Source organism: Pavona decussata, unplaced genomic scaffold, assembly GCF_977016875.1.
Source record: "Pavona decussata unplaced genomic scaffold, jaPavDecu1.1 SCAFFOLD_161, whole genome shotgun sequence".
Classification (NCBI taxonomy): domain Eukaryota; kingdom Metazoa; phylum Cnidaria; class Anthozoa; order Scleractinia; family Agariciidae; genus Pavona; species Pavona decussata.
Genome location: NW_028145572.1, coordinates 3,877,505 through 3,891,479, shown reverse-complemented (window position 1 = coordinate 3,891,479; position 13,975 = coordinate 3,877,505). Strand labels below are relative to the sequence as shown.

Here is a 13,975-nt window from a genome sequence, read left to right as displayed (position 1 = left end):
TCCTAAAGAAATCGGGGTTTCTCGGATCGTTGCGAGGTGCGCAGAACATATCCAAATTAAGCACTGTCCTTAATAAAGCTTATGCGCCGATCAATTCGAAACTTCAGCCCCCTCCCCCCCCCCCCTCAGCGCGATTCTGATACACTGTTTGGATTGTTCGAAACTGGTTCATTTACATTGTAGTAAATTTTCTTCGCAAACATTGCAAAGTTTGTGGAGACCCTTTTTGGTGAGCCAATCGCTCATAAAAGCGAGCGACATTTTCCCTCTTGAACTCGTTAATGGGGTCCGGCACCATGTGTGTGCCGCCGGACAAGAAAGGTACTGGTTTTGAGTTCGTCTCGATTTCGAATTGAATTAATGGGTCGGTGAATTCGAACCTTTAACATTATTTGACCATTTTGCGTATCCGGGAAGAAGGACATTTGACGCGAAAGTCCTTCCAGATGGTGACGGATTTGAACTTTACCTAGGTGGGATGGGAATTTAAACCATCTCCAGACAGAATATGTAAGCAGGCGATAAGGAGAGAAAAGGCGAGAAAAGGGGGACAAAAAACGAGGAGCTTAAAGCCCGAATGCGTTTAGCCAATCCAGGAAGTCCGACGACCGTAGTCCAGTATCTGATAAAATCAAATATCACAAACAAGTATTATTCATGCATTTTATTGAATGATATTTCCAACACAGAAACCATAACACGTTTCATGCTTTTGACAACAGACGACGATATCGACTGCAAGCAATCATAACTGTACAACAAAAGTACAAACTTAGTAAGCTACTTTCTCTCACAGAAAAGTGCAGAAGTGTTAAGAATTCAGAAACAGCGCGGGGAAATCACCGTAAAAACTGTCATGCCAAATCACACAACAAACTACAGTTTATCTAACCGTTGTCAACAAAAGGGACAACAGTTTTAGTTTCTAATCTCACCACCTTTTTCAACTTCAGCAAATCTTCATTTGAAGTGTGAACGTTTGTTTAACATGTGTTTTAATCAGAGGCGGGATGAAGAAAGGTTGATAGAATTACAGGTAAGCAATAACTGGACTTTTTTGGATTGCCGTGTGAGAGCATTGGTTGCAAAGTTTTTGGAGCATGGCAACACAAGTTTGCCCATTCTAGCGTACCGTGTCAAGGTGCCTCTGAGACATTGTCAGATTCCATTTTCGTCACGCTACATAACGCCATCTTTGGCAATGCTGTGACGTCACATCACGCCATCTCAGGCTTAAAAGGGAAAAGAGTCATTTCGCAATGATTTTTAAAACACAAAGTATGGAAAATGTTAGTTGTAATGCACTCTTAAAACGCAAAACAGTACTAACATAACAAATTTGTCTATGATCAGCAAGACAGGCCAGCCACGTAAAAACTGACAGTTTGATGAACACCTCGTTCTTTTGTTGTCAAGGTGACTCAACTGTCACAATACACAACCTTAAAAACCCAATAAAAAACAAAAATATACTTTTCATTTTGCAGTCACTAAAAATACCTATCTCTACGTTTCATTTCTTCAACTACAAGCTACGAAAGCTACACTCCAGTAAATTATTTTCTTCTCGCTATTTTTGTTTTGGTATATACTGTATTGCAACGTTTTGACATCTTTTTAGTTGTTTTCCAAGCCTCTTGTCGTGTCATCCTTTCCGATGGTCACACTCAATTGGTTATCACAAAGAGCCAGAACGTGTGGAAAGCAAAACTTTAAAAAGCTTTGGTCGGTGGACACTTAATTCGCTTGGGCTTTATGTCGGTGCTCTTACTGATTCCGATTTTGTCTGAAGGATCTAAATTGTTAACCACTCCCATTTGCTTCTTGAAAAAACTTATATCAAAAGCGGTATAAATCCCCGGTTTTATTTGTAAGTGAGGCTCTTTTGATTTGAGGTAAATTTAGCTGTGCGATGTATTGTCTGTACATGTCGTATGCCCTGCTAATCCTTTGGTTCTCCATTGATACTGATGGAAGCGTCTCAGGTAAAATAACATCACGAAAGGTGATGTCTGTCCAAATGTGTAAGGACACGAATGTCCTGCTAATTATTCCTGGCTCTGGAAAACTGCTTTGTGACCCCCAAAAGAGCTTGTGCAAAAAAGAGGCACAGGAAAAAAAACAAACATGTCAAAATCGTTGCTCAACAACAACAAACAACTGTTGTTGACAGTTTTAAGACTTCCAATAAAAAAATATAAACTATATATTGGATGGTTAACGCTCGTCCTTTAGTATTTGTGATACAACTTTCTGCTCAGCTAATAAATGAAAAAACCTGTCTTTCTCTTTTAAACAGATTTCATAATCAACACTGCTTCAGTAGAGAACACTACTAAACACGTAATAAATGAATACCTGCTTCCCACAATGTTATCATTATCAACTACCAAAAAGATGATTAAAACCACCCAGATTATTTTTGTCACAATGTGGTGTACACAATAACCTTACAAAGGCATATTTATGAGTAATATGAAGGGATATAAAACCTTTATCGAGACTACCATGCAGGCTATGCAATAATTATCAGCTATATGGCACCAAGGCCTGGGACAATAATTGTTAATTTGAATGCTTTTTATGAATGCAATAACCTGATATTGATAAAATAATTGCAGTTATTACACATTTACTTCAAATGAGTTTAAAAAAAAAAAAAAATGGTTAGCATCTCAGCGGCATGGTGTCACTGTATTCAGCCTCAATCTTCAAACCATTGTCTATGTCGCTCTTTGCTCAAAGAAGCATCAATACATTTTGAATCTTTGTGGATTTTCAGTTAAGATGAGTAACCAAAAAAAAAAAGTAAGTAAATTCCTAAAATAACTTTCAAAAATTTAATCTTTTTAGGAAAATATTTATATTAGTTTTTTGACTGGGACACATGCTATTGTAACATCTGCTATAAAAGTTAACGTTTTCTTAATTTCCTGTTTCCATGCACTAAAAGCTCCAGTTTTTGTCAATTATTAATGGTTTGCATGTGACGTCATGGCGGCCATGTTGGTGGACAGGAACAACAAGTTTTTTCTCCTCTGGGAGATCACTGCCATTTTCTTTTGTTTTGTCCACCAACATGGCAGCAATGGAAATCATCTATACTACTGTGATGTTCACATCAATGACTATGTAAAAGTGGCCTATTTTTTTTGCTAATGTACTTAACACCTTAAGCTAAAATAACTTGCAAATAAAAGCAACTGTCTCCTATTTTCAGTTATAATTCTAACATAATAACTAAGCTACACTAATGCATTGAACTAAGTCAAAAATAATCATTACTATTATGCAACTACATGACATCTACCAGTTAAAGATTTTCAAGGTAAGTTCATGAATTGTTGCTTAATTTAAGCCAATTATTCATTTCAAACAAACAACCCTGAAAACAAACAAAACATTACATAATGTGTTCCCAAACGGAAACTACATCAATGTTAAAAACATAATTATACACAGTATGTAATACGACATTATTACATAAGATTCATGACTGACCTGTCTTGCTGATTCACATCATTTTTGAAAATTCCTTCTTGAGCTCATTAATAATTAATGAGAGAAAACAAAGGCATTCACTACAGTGAATCACTCTGGTGAACGTTTGCTTTGAATTTCTCCAAGAATTGTTAATGGCTTGAGAAGCTACCGGTATATCACACACTTGAAGGAATGTTTCATCCGATTTCTGAGCATCTCAAAGTTGGTTAAAAAAACTAGGCAAACCTACCACCCTGTGTTTGATATATTACAGCACATAAAGGAATTCAAAGTTAACATCCACACCAGTGACTTGGATGGCTGAATGAAAGTGAGCTGAAAACTGGCGTGAAAGAGATGTTCCCAGATTTCACTGTCGTGTTTTTGTTACAATTTTTCAACCAAGAATAGTTACAACAATTATGGGTTAACATTTAAAAGTAATAGCTGTAGTAAACAGACACTTTCAGAAAATATGGCTTAAAGGTTAAGTTAAAAGGATAAGAGTCTTACACACCACACAAGTGCTTGGCCAGTGTTTGAGGTGTAACCTTCCCTGAATGGGATTCAAGTTGCTACACCGCAAGTTACCCTCTAGCACTGGGACGAGCTGCTACCATTTATGTAACTGAGTGGATGTTACATGTATGAATTGTGATGAAGGTGTGTTGGCACACTGATTCAAGCTCTTAACCTGTAGAGCTCAAATCACTTTCAACAGCCATCAAACCATGAACCTTCTGCCAAGCTGATGTTTACAACCAAGCACCAGCCTGGCAAAAAAGTAGTAGAAAACAACACTTTGAAGAAGTTGCCTGAAGAAGCCATGCAAACTTATGCTTGGCCAACAAAGAAAAGGAGAGGAGGCATCTGAAGTGAGGCATGAAGAGAAAACAGCTACTGCATGGAGATCTTCGAATATGGAAGGATGGGAAAAATGACATTCAAATTACATCTTAACGGGATTACCACAAACTAATTCCCTTGTAACATCAGTCAGATTTTGTCAGAATGAAAATGGTCAAAGCCCTCACAGAACTTTTAAAAGTTATAAAAATTCTACTGGAGAGGGCACAGGGACATGAATTAGAAGAAATTTTTGACAATGAGCTTAATTTTCTTACGGCATACTGGACATTTCTTTTTGTTTTCCTTCAGTTTTTCTGCACATCCAATGCAACAAACCTGATGGCCAGTTCTTCCATGTACCAAACTAGCATTTCGAGGTTGCGTCAAGCAAATGACACACAAGTCTGGAGAAAAGGCAGGCTCAGGATCTTTCTTTTCAGAGCTTATAGTTACACTCTGTACAGTGTTATTCAGACTTGATGCATGTCCTGAACGATGCAAATGTTCTTGATGATCTCTTTCAGCTGATGCAGGAGCAATCATAATATTTGAAGCAGCTTGTGAAGTAAGAGTTACTGATTGTGATGATGATGTCGATGATGAAGGATTTTCAATAGTTGGTGCTACAGCAAGTGAGGGACATTTTTGAAGTGATGGCAAAACAGATGAATTTCCTGTTACTCTGGACAGATCAACAGTTGGTTCTGAAGACAATCTGCGAAAAAAAAAATGTTTGTGGTAATGGACAGGACGCCTACAGGGTGGCCTCATTTTCTCAGGAAAAATGATTGTGCAAATGCTACAAAGCTTCTTAGAATCAGGGTGCACAGCATAATGGGTGACACTTTTATTTAAATGGTCTCACGTCTCAACAGTTAGAACCACCTTGTAAAGCATAAAGAAACAGCACCACAGAAAAGTAATGCTTAACAGCTTTCTATCACATGAACACAATTTAGGACTTGATCCACATCTCCAAAGTTAAAACCACCTTGTATGGTGGCATAATACAGGGGCACCTAACGAAACTTTTCTCTCAAATCCTTTAAAACGCAGTTTTAGTCTATCTGGAGTGCCTTTAAAGCTCTGTAGGTTCATTTCAGGCCGCGCTAAAATATTTTTATCTGTTCGGTAGTTCTAGGGGAGCTTGAGTCTTTTCGAAATTACTAGGGCATCTTTGTCCATTTCCCGAAAACCTTAGGTCTTATTTCCCTTCCGAAAATCTTAGCTGACCTTTTTTCGGCACCCGAAACGACATTTTTATCAATCCAAAAACACTAGGCCTTAAAATTCCCCTTTTAAGAAAGTTCGAGGTGAAAATTCCCTTTAGAAAGTTGTAGGGGATTAAGGGCCTTACGAACAGATAATTTACCTAAACGATCTGTTGGGTGCCCCTGATAATAAACAAGAGAGCAACAAAGCAATGCTTAATATAGCTTACATTTTGATTTTAAAATTTGTAATTTAGGATCTCATAGCCCGATTCCAAGGTTAGAAGAACCAGGGCTGTTGCCAAAATAAGTAAAACTTCAAGGAGCCCAGAAACCCAAAGGCTGAGCCCAGCCTATGAAATGCTAGACGCTACTGCAAAACAATTTAGGTGCCCAGAGAAATGTCTTAGGTGCCCCAGACTACTGGGCTCCTGATAGGCAACAGCCTTGAAACTTTTCAATGACTCAAGGTTTCATATAAAAATTAAACAATATATACGCACCTTTTCAAGTGAGGAAGCCACTCATGTCTTTCAACCCAGCAACGAGCACACTGCCGTGACATTGGGTGGTTTTTGAGGTTACATTGTGGGCAGGACCACAGATCCTCTTCGTCAATATCTGAATCAGACTCCTGGTCTTCTTCATATTCATCTCCACCCTCTGCGCCGGGATCCTCATCTTCTGAGCTGCTTACAACAACTAAAACAAGACAGAAAAATGACATCAAAGCAATCAATACATTATACTGAATATTTATCTTGAAGATTTCTCACACTGAGCAAAAATACTTATCACTGAAGTCAAACATGGGGACACCTTCACTGTACATCATCGCATCAATATCAACGTGTCTGCCTCCGGTCAGTTTGGGCCCACTTTTTTAATTGGCAAAGTTTCTTTTCTTTTATTTATACCCATAAAATTTGTTGTCATAATTACATACATACATGCCACATGCAAGACCAAAACACAAAAAGAATAAAAACTTAAAAGAAATTACAGCCGCAGGATGCTCGTTATTACCCTGAGTATAGCTCAACTTGGTGACACTTCTACCTTCAAAGAAGCTAAACATTTAACTTTCTATCTCATCTATCTATCTTTGGAACTAAGGAAAGACAAAATGTCATGATAACTCAAGCAAGGCAATCACGGAGCATACACTGTACAACATGCAACCTTTTTATCTTGCCATTTTGTTTTAAATAGTTTCCCCCATTTAGTGCTCTTCTGCAGTAACTAGTCTTTCAGCTTGATACTTAATTAAAGGTACATTCACTCATTTGTAGTACAAAATTTCTCATGTCTTCAAATTGTTGTGGGGAATCCTTGCCAATCTTCAGCCCCATACCTTCATCTTCTGATTCTTCTTCATTCTGGTCCTCCTCTTCTTCACTATCAGAACCAGGTGGCTCAAATTCCACAGTTTCTGTGTGTAATTTAAGTCATTTGATTAGACAGTCAAACCAACAATCAACTAAACATTTAACCAAATAATCAATGGACAGAAAGACTTGTAACCAACTATTTTTTCCAATCAAAATAGTGAACTGATCAGTCAGTCAGTCGGTCAATCAGTAAGTCAGTCAGTCAGATGGTTGGTCAGTCAGTGAGTCAGTGAGTCAGTTGGTCGGTCAGCCAGTCAGTTACCCTTAACCAGTCAGTAAGAACTCAAACAAACAATCAATTAGCCAACCAACCAGTTGATGATAAACTGGATGAGAAAACTAACCAGCCAGTCAAGCACATGAACAAGGTTTAGGAAAATTAAAATGACTCATTCTTTTCCGCTAAAATAGTTTGCATGATGTACAACTTGGCGTATCTTATGGAGATCCTCTTGAAATGCTTTCCAGTAGTCCATGCAGGCAGCAAAACAGGATTTGTGAGTATTGAGGGTAAAGTTCCCCTGTCTGCTAAAGGGAGAGAAACGAGAGGGGGGTGGGGAGGGATTCCAGTAAAACATGCACCAAATAATTAACTATACTGGCAAACTCACCATTGAGAAAAAACAGGTCATCTTCAGAGTCTGTTATGATGGCTGTCACGGCTGATTCGTACCCTTTGACCAAATACACTGCACTGTAAGGTTCAGAGTTTTCACTCTCACTTTCTGATATGACTGAAGAGAACCCCATACCCCAACCAATTTGTCGAGGGGGAGTGTAGCTTCCTTTTGCAGCATCTAGATAAAAAAATGCCACTTACTTTTTATGTTCACACTTAAATTACTTCTATAAACAAATAGGATATATATCTTTAATAAAAGAAACCAAAAACGTTTGCTGATCAAATGACCAAGGGAACGTCACTTAAAACAGTTTAACGTGGAAAGGTCACACACCCAAATCAAGCAAACTATGATATTCCCAAAGTTGTAATCCTGCCCAAGAGCACAATACAACAATACAGTTATGGTAGAGGCATCTGAGCTGGGGAGAGGAAGCTGTATCGAATAAAAACGTTATTTAAGGGTGATTTAAGGGTGATTTATTTAAGATGGCATCTTCAACTGTTTTACAAATTGTCCATATACTGTAGCTTTTTTTCTCATCATCATCATCATCATCATCATCATCATCATCATCATCATCATCATCATCAAACTGAAAATACATAAATAAATGTTGCCAAAACATACCTGTCAAAGATTCTCTTTTCCGTTTCCTCAATGGCTTTTTAGGTGTGTTACAAAAACTTCCTGAAAAAAATTGAAGGATAACAAAAACCTTTTGTCAGGGAATTTTGAACTTGACCTTTTGTTTTTTCAACTTCCCTGTTTATCTCATTTGCAGCATTCCTATGCCTTTCAATAACAAATAGACTCTCAAGGTCAAAGTAAACCCAACTAACGATTTGCGTGTTTTACTGCTGTCAATCTTAATTATGGCGACAACCACCTGACTGCAAGAAATACAATGTACAGAAGTCGAGGAAGTGGTTCGAAATTTGCCAACCACAGCACACTAACATGACCTTTTGATCTGGTGAGCCAAATGTTTTTGTTTTCTTAGAGGTCCACTGCAGTGATTGACAGCAGTGAAAAGTGTATTGGTTGGTTGAATCTTGAACTTCAGAGTCCGGATGTTATTGAAAGGTGTAGTAAAGATACATTTTTGTGTGGCTCTGTTTACTTTAAGCACCCAATAGTTTTACACCCTGTCATGATCTTGCAAAATTTGCTATGCTCGACCCAGCCATTTGTTATTGTTGCAGGATGGTATGTTTCTTGTCAGGAATATTTGTGTTTTGGTCACATTAATCCTTTCATTGATATTGAGTTAACTCCCACTCTTGCTATTGCAGTCTGAAAACAGTTTGGGACATAAGCAGTACAGAACAGAAACTGCAGTTACAATGTATTTTCCACTTTTAAAAGCTTCTTCTATGCTTTTGTTTACAGATAGACATCGTTTTCACTCAGAAATACATAAAACAATAACGTCTTGCAGTCTACATACCAAGTGGACTTTTGCAACATAATAAAATACTAACAATAAACAAAGCTTATACACTGTGTAGTGCTTATCACCAAGTCCCTCAGTGCTTTACATTTTCTAAAAAGTTAAGTTACAAAAAATCATATCCAGATATTTACAATCCTGTATAATGTCAAAATTATATGGGGTCTGCTAAACAGGTTTTGTGCTACCTTTGTCAACCACTGACTGGTGTTTTATTTCAAGGTATGTCTGGGAGCAGAAAGACTAAAACAATGATGTGCATACAGGCATTATTTTCCCCTTCTGCTTATGCTTGGCTTTCGTCCAAAAAAAGCATAAAAAATGATAAACCTGAACTGCAGGTTAGAAACTGCAGGATTGTCACTAACTTTTGGAGTAGGTGGAAAATAAAAAGGAGCTGTGGATTTGTTTCTCGCGCTGTGCCAATACTTTGTATTTCTTGGTCATGAGGGCATACACTTTAGAGAGCACCTACTTTATTTTGTTTTGTACATACCTTGCTCATTGTCGGAACTGTCACACTGTGGAGCTATCAGTACTTCACTGTAATAAGAAAAGTAAAATTACATTTTGATTTTTCTGTTTAATTTTTGCTTTCACCCAGAAAGAGAATTTTCCAGGTTGCTACTTTAACTTGGGGTAGAATTGTTGAGAAGGAGAGAGGTAAGATTTATCCTGGAAGAGTTGGGAGGTAACCTGTAAGTGGCATGGTGGCCTACAGAGAGGAGCGGAAAGCACTCAGCGATAAAAATTACCCTTTGTGCTAGTTAGGCATGAATAGAATGATCATGATATCGATGAACTATTTAAACCAGGCCCAAAGCTAGTAAAGAAAAAATGGAGGCAGCTACCCTGGAAAACATTACCATGTTCAAGATACTCAAAGCATTGCGAACTTAGCGAAATGAATGCCAAGGCCTTTCAATGGAAAACACGCTTAGAATATGTAAAGAAATAATAATTATTATGGTGATAGCCAGCCACAGTGGTTTGTTTCTGTTAGATTAAGTAGAAGAAATTTCTTTGCTGCAGACCTAATCTACTCATTATAGTGAAGACTAAACTTTGGCTATAGACATCTTAAGCATTCAAGAGGTAACATCACATGAAAAAGTGTTCTATGGACATTGGAGTTTGCCTTACGTTATTAATAACTATGTTAAATTATTTGTTTTGATTGGTTGTTGTCGAATGGTGTTCTATGACACAGTCATATGCAAGGACAAAGATGGCAAAAACTGGGTACAGAGTTCACTGTCTGAATGGCAAAGTGCATCAGAACTTTATGAGCTACTTTACAGATTAATTAGAAAACTTCAACAAGAACTTAGCTAAAAAATCATCCCAAATGACACACTTGAGGTGACAGTTTACACAGGAAAAATCTATGAAAGCTGATGATCAGATGCAGTGATCTTTGCTCCAGACAGCTTTCCAAATGGATTCCAGGTTAGATTCTAAACCTCTTAAAGATATTGGACTAATATCAAAGGGTGTAAAATGTCACATAACTTTTGCACCACTTTGAACAACCATAGAACAAATTTGTATCAAGGGAAGAGTTCAAATAATGATCCAGTTTTATTTCAACAATTAATTATAATTACATGTACTCTACTAGTGAACAGAAACTCAAAGTAAATATCCTTGGCTGAAGATAACCAGAGTGAAAAATGGACTGCAACTTTAAAACATGGGCCAATGTTTTCAACTTTTCAAGATTTGTACCAAAAAAATATGCTAAAATCTGATTAGGTTTCTTCTTCCCCAGAGAAATCACTTTAAATTAATTTTCTTCTTGATGCTCTAAGAGAAATTTTATATTTGAACAAAGGCATCTTATCAAAAATTTATTTAATTTTGACTACAACAAAGCAAAGTTCAAGTAACAATGTTCCTTTGAGATTACAATACTACTCCAATTTATCTTAATTTTTTTTGTAATGCTGTGATATCAAATTGATGTTTCAGTTGTTGTAGAAAACAAAAATACAATCTGTTTTTCTCAGGGTCTGTTTACTTATGGATCATGGAAGATGTAAAAGTCACTTATTGATCTTACTACATTTGATGTCATCTGCAATCATGCCTGAATCCCTCTCTCAAGATTTTGTTTCCTTGAAATGATTTTTTTTCAGTCTTCTGATCTGATCATTAAAACCCTGTAATTAAGCTTAAAAAGTGGTTTTAACATTAATTATAAGTCTGTGGATTGGTAAAATCCTTAAGTGTGGCAATCCTCAAGAAATTAACCAAAGCTTCTTGGCCATGCAGTAAATACCCGCCTTTAAATACATCCTGTTAATATTTCTTTTCATTATTGAGCTATACAAGGTCGTACAAGGTTTGCCTCTTTGGCTAAAATCCAAACCACCTTCAGCACAAAGTTTTTGGATGCATGGCAGAAGGGTAACTATTTAAAAATGAAAGCTAACAGCAGCAGCAACACTTTGCCATTGAAGGGCATTAAACTTCATGGCCTTTTTCTCAAAAAAATATTGTTGGATCTTGGAAGAAAACCACATAAAAATAATATAGGTGTGTGAGGCGGGTATTTAAAGAGAACATTTTATGAAGTCCAACTGAGATTACAACAGATCAGCCATCTAATTAATTTCAGTGTAATTCCAGTTATGCCTCACATGAAGTATCACAGTTAAGCTAGTATTGTTGAAAGAATGACATAGGATTGTTGAATTCTGCTCCACCCTAGTGAACCCACAGGGGTTTGCAAGCCCATTCAAGTTCAAAAAACATCCGTCTTAAGGGAACACAAAAATGTGTTTGTTGATAGGGCTATATTGATTAAAGTTCTGTGGTAGAAAAAGCCAAGGAAACATGTTTGTAAAGATAATCTTGTGGGCATTTCAGCTATGACGAAAATTAGGGAGAGCACAGTCAACATTCGTACAGTTATTCAAAAGATTTGGCCACTTTTCTCATTTTTGTTGATCAATATATTATGCAAATGAATGGGTCCAAAAATTTTTGAACACAAGGGAAAAACCTTGAAGAGAGCCCACAATGTAAAAGTGGCTATAAGCATTATATGTTAGTTGGTTAACAAAATTTGTAGGTTTAACTTATACATTTAAGCTTACACTGACATCCCTCAGAAGCAATCTTTTGCCAGCACCTTTGATCACTCGCGGGCAACGAACCAGACCAGGCACTAATGACTGTTTTTTCTAAACAGCGAAATATCTGCAGGGCTGCAAGCTCTTTGTTTAGACATGTTTATAAGACAGGCCTCGACTTGCTACAAATATCAATACTTCGCAGTAATCTCGGAAGAATGCAATGCCCGATCGTCATTTCTTTCTTGTATTTCACTTCCAAATCCAACTTGGCGCTTTTCTTTTTGCAGAAAATCGAACGCATCGGGTTTTCACTGAGGTCGACATGGTAAACAAGAGTATTTGCAAAATGCTAATAACACGAGGCCTGGGGTATTGTTACAAAGCGTTCATTTTCAGCAAAAAATGAATACTACAACTTTGGAACTCAATATACTGAATTTTTCTGTGTTTCATTGCCAAGAACACCAAGATCGACAAGTAACAAAGTAAAAACAGAGAATAAGAGAGACTGTCACCAAGATTGTCTTCCAATAACATTAGCGAAGATCCATTTGAAGGATTGCAGCCACTTCACGAAAATCGAAAAGAAAAGAGCTTAACCTTGTCGAAGTTCAGCCCTTTTAAAAATTGTAAACAAAATGCTTTGTAATCTGATGTAACTGAGAAGGAAGAGGAATCAAGAATGCGCCGAAATTAGATAGGGGTTATAGTCTAGCGTGGGAAAGCGACCTTTAACACTTCAGCTAATGGCGGCCAAATCGACAGCTTCAGCTATAATGTCTGGGATTTATTTCAAGCGCGTGGCGCGATGAGTAAAATACAGTCTCATTTAACAAGCTCTACAATGTCACAAAAATCCAACAAGGTTGTCAAAATCATAACGAAAATGAAACTCCACCAACAAGAAAACATATTTCTTCATAACGTCATATTACTCGCTGTGTGGTTTGAATGGGGAAAAAATTGAATTCAACGTGGTCATATTCTCTGACCCGTGAATTTTTTGAGAGTAATTTTCAGGATAGAAAACTTTTTCTCTAGCTCATGTAGTTTTCCCAACATTTTCAGAGGCAAAGCTAATCTACGTGCGTGTTTGCATTGATGTGTCCATTCGTGTTCGAAAAAATACTCAACGTCAAAACTAGTTTGATCGTTGTAAATCTTAGCACTCGTAAAATACGTGAATTAAAAGTCTTGCCGATATGAAGCGTTGGGAATGGGATTAGTCAATCCTACAGCAAATTTGATGGCAATATGGCTTTCTAATGTGCAATTTCGGAAAGAAGTTTGCAGCAAGAACGAGATTAGTTAACTGTGCGATAAAATTGAAAAACAAAATACCCTTGTTCGTTAAACCAACACATTTTTCGTACTCAAAGATTCAACGAACATAAAAAATTTGCCCGAGCAAAACAGGTTGGGATGGAAAAGGAAAAGTTACATATACAGGAGAGTTATAGTAATTTTGCTCCAATTAAGCTTCCATAAACACACTTCGGCCATTCAAGAGAAATTTGAAAGCTCGCTCACTCAGGAACCCTTGATGAAACAACATTTTTTAACCCGACGAAAAATTAACAGCAATACAAAGTAGTTATAAGTTTAGTCGCCTACCAAGCCTTCTTCTCCACCAATCCACCGTCCATAACCCTCACTTCTCCTGTCCTTCACCCGGTCCGCACAACTCACATGGATTTTCTTGCTTTCAGCACAAACTTGTTCCCGAAGCTGTGATCCTGAGAAAGACCTAAGGAGAATCTACGTATTATCTTAATCTCCGTTTTTTATTCGACGGATTTCTTGGCAAAAATCTGACGTAGACTAAACAAAACCATAACAGATCGCTAAACTAAGTTCACATAGAAGAGTTCAACAAATGTTTTGC

General features: G+C 37.2%; 1 protein-coding gene across 2 annotated transcripts; it reads right to left on the bottom strand.

The window, feature by feature from the left end:
• Positions 1-649: 649 nt before the first annotated feature.
• LOC146464886 (protein Mdm4-like) lies at positions 650-13,873 on the bottom strand. 2 transcript variants are annotated; one of them, XM_085129233.1, is made up of 7 exons: positions 13,705-13,873; positions 9,507-9,553; positions 8,188-8,247; positions 7,546-7,731; positions 6,898-6,975; positions 6,047-6,245; positions 650-5,047 (listed from the first exon to the last, which is right to left on the bottom strand). In XM_085129233.1, the coding sequence occupies exons 1-7, from the start codon at positions 13,734-13,736 to the stop codon at positions 4,570-4,572; spliced, it is 1,080 nt and encodes a 359-aa protein (XP_084985359.1). In that variant the 5' UTR covers positions 13,737-13,873; the 3' UTR covers positions 650-4,569. The 2 variants fall into 2 exon arrangements, with proteins under 2 accessions (XP_084985359.1, XP_084985360.1); XM_085129234.1 differs by lacking the exon at positions 13,705-13,873 and adding an exon at positions 12,112-12,207.
• Between the last annotated feature and the right edge of the window lie 102 nt (positions 13,874-13,975).

Bases quoted from the DNA above. Each gene is read 5' to 3' on its own strand.
- LOC146464886 (XM_085129233.1), bottom strand. From the start codon at position 13,736: ATGGACGGTGGATTGGTGGAGAAGAAGGCTTG. The intron at 9,554-13,704 runs GTAGGCGACTAA...TTCTTATTACAG, and splicing joins TTGGTGGAGAAGAAGGCTTG to TGAAGTACTGATAGCTCCAC. The intron at 6,976-7,545 runs GTGAGTTTGCCA...AATTACACACAG, and splicing joins TGACCTGTTTTTTCTCAATG to AAACTGTGGAATTTGAGCCA.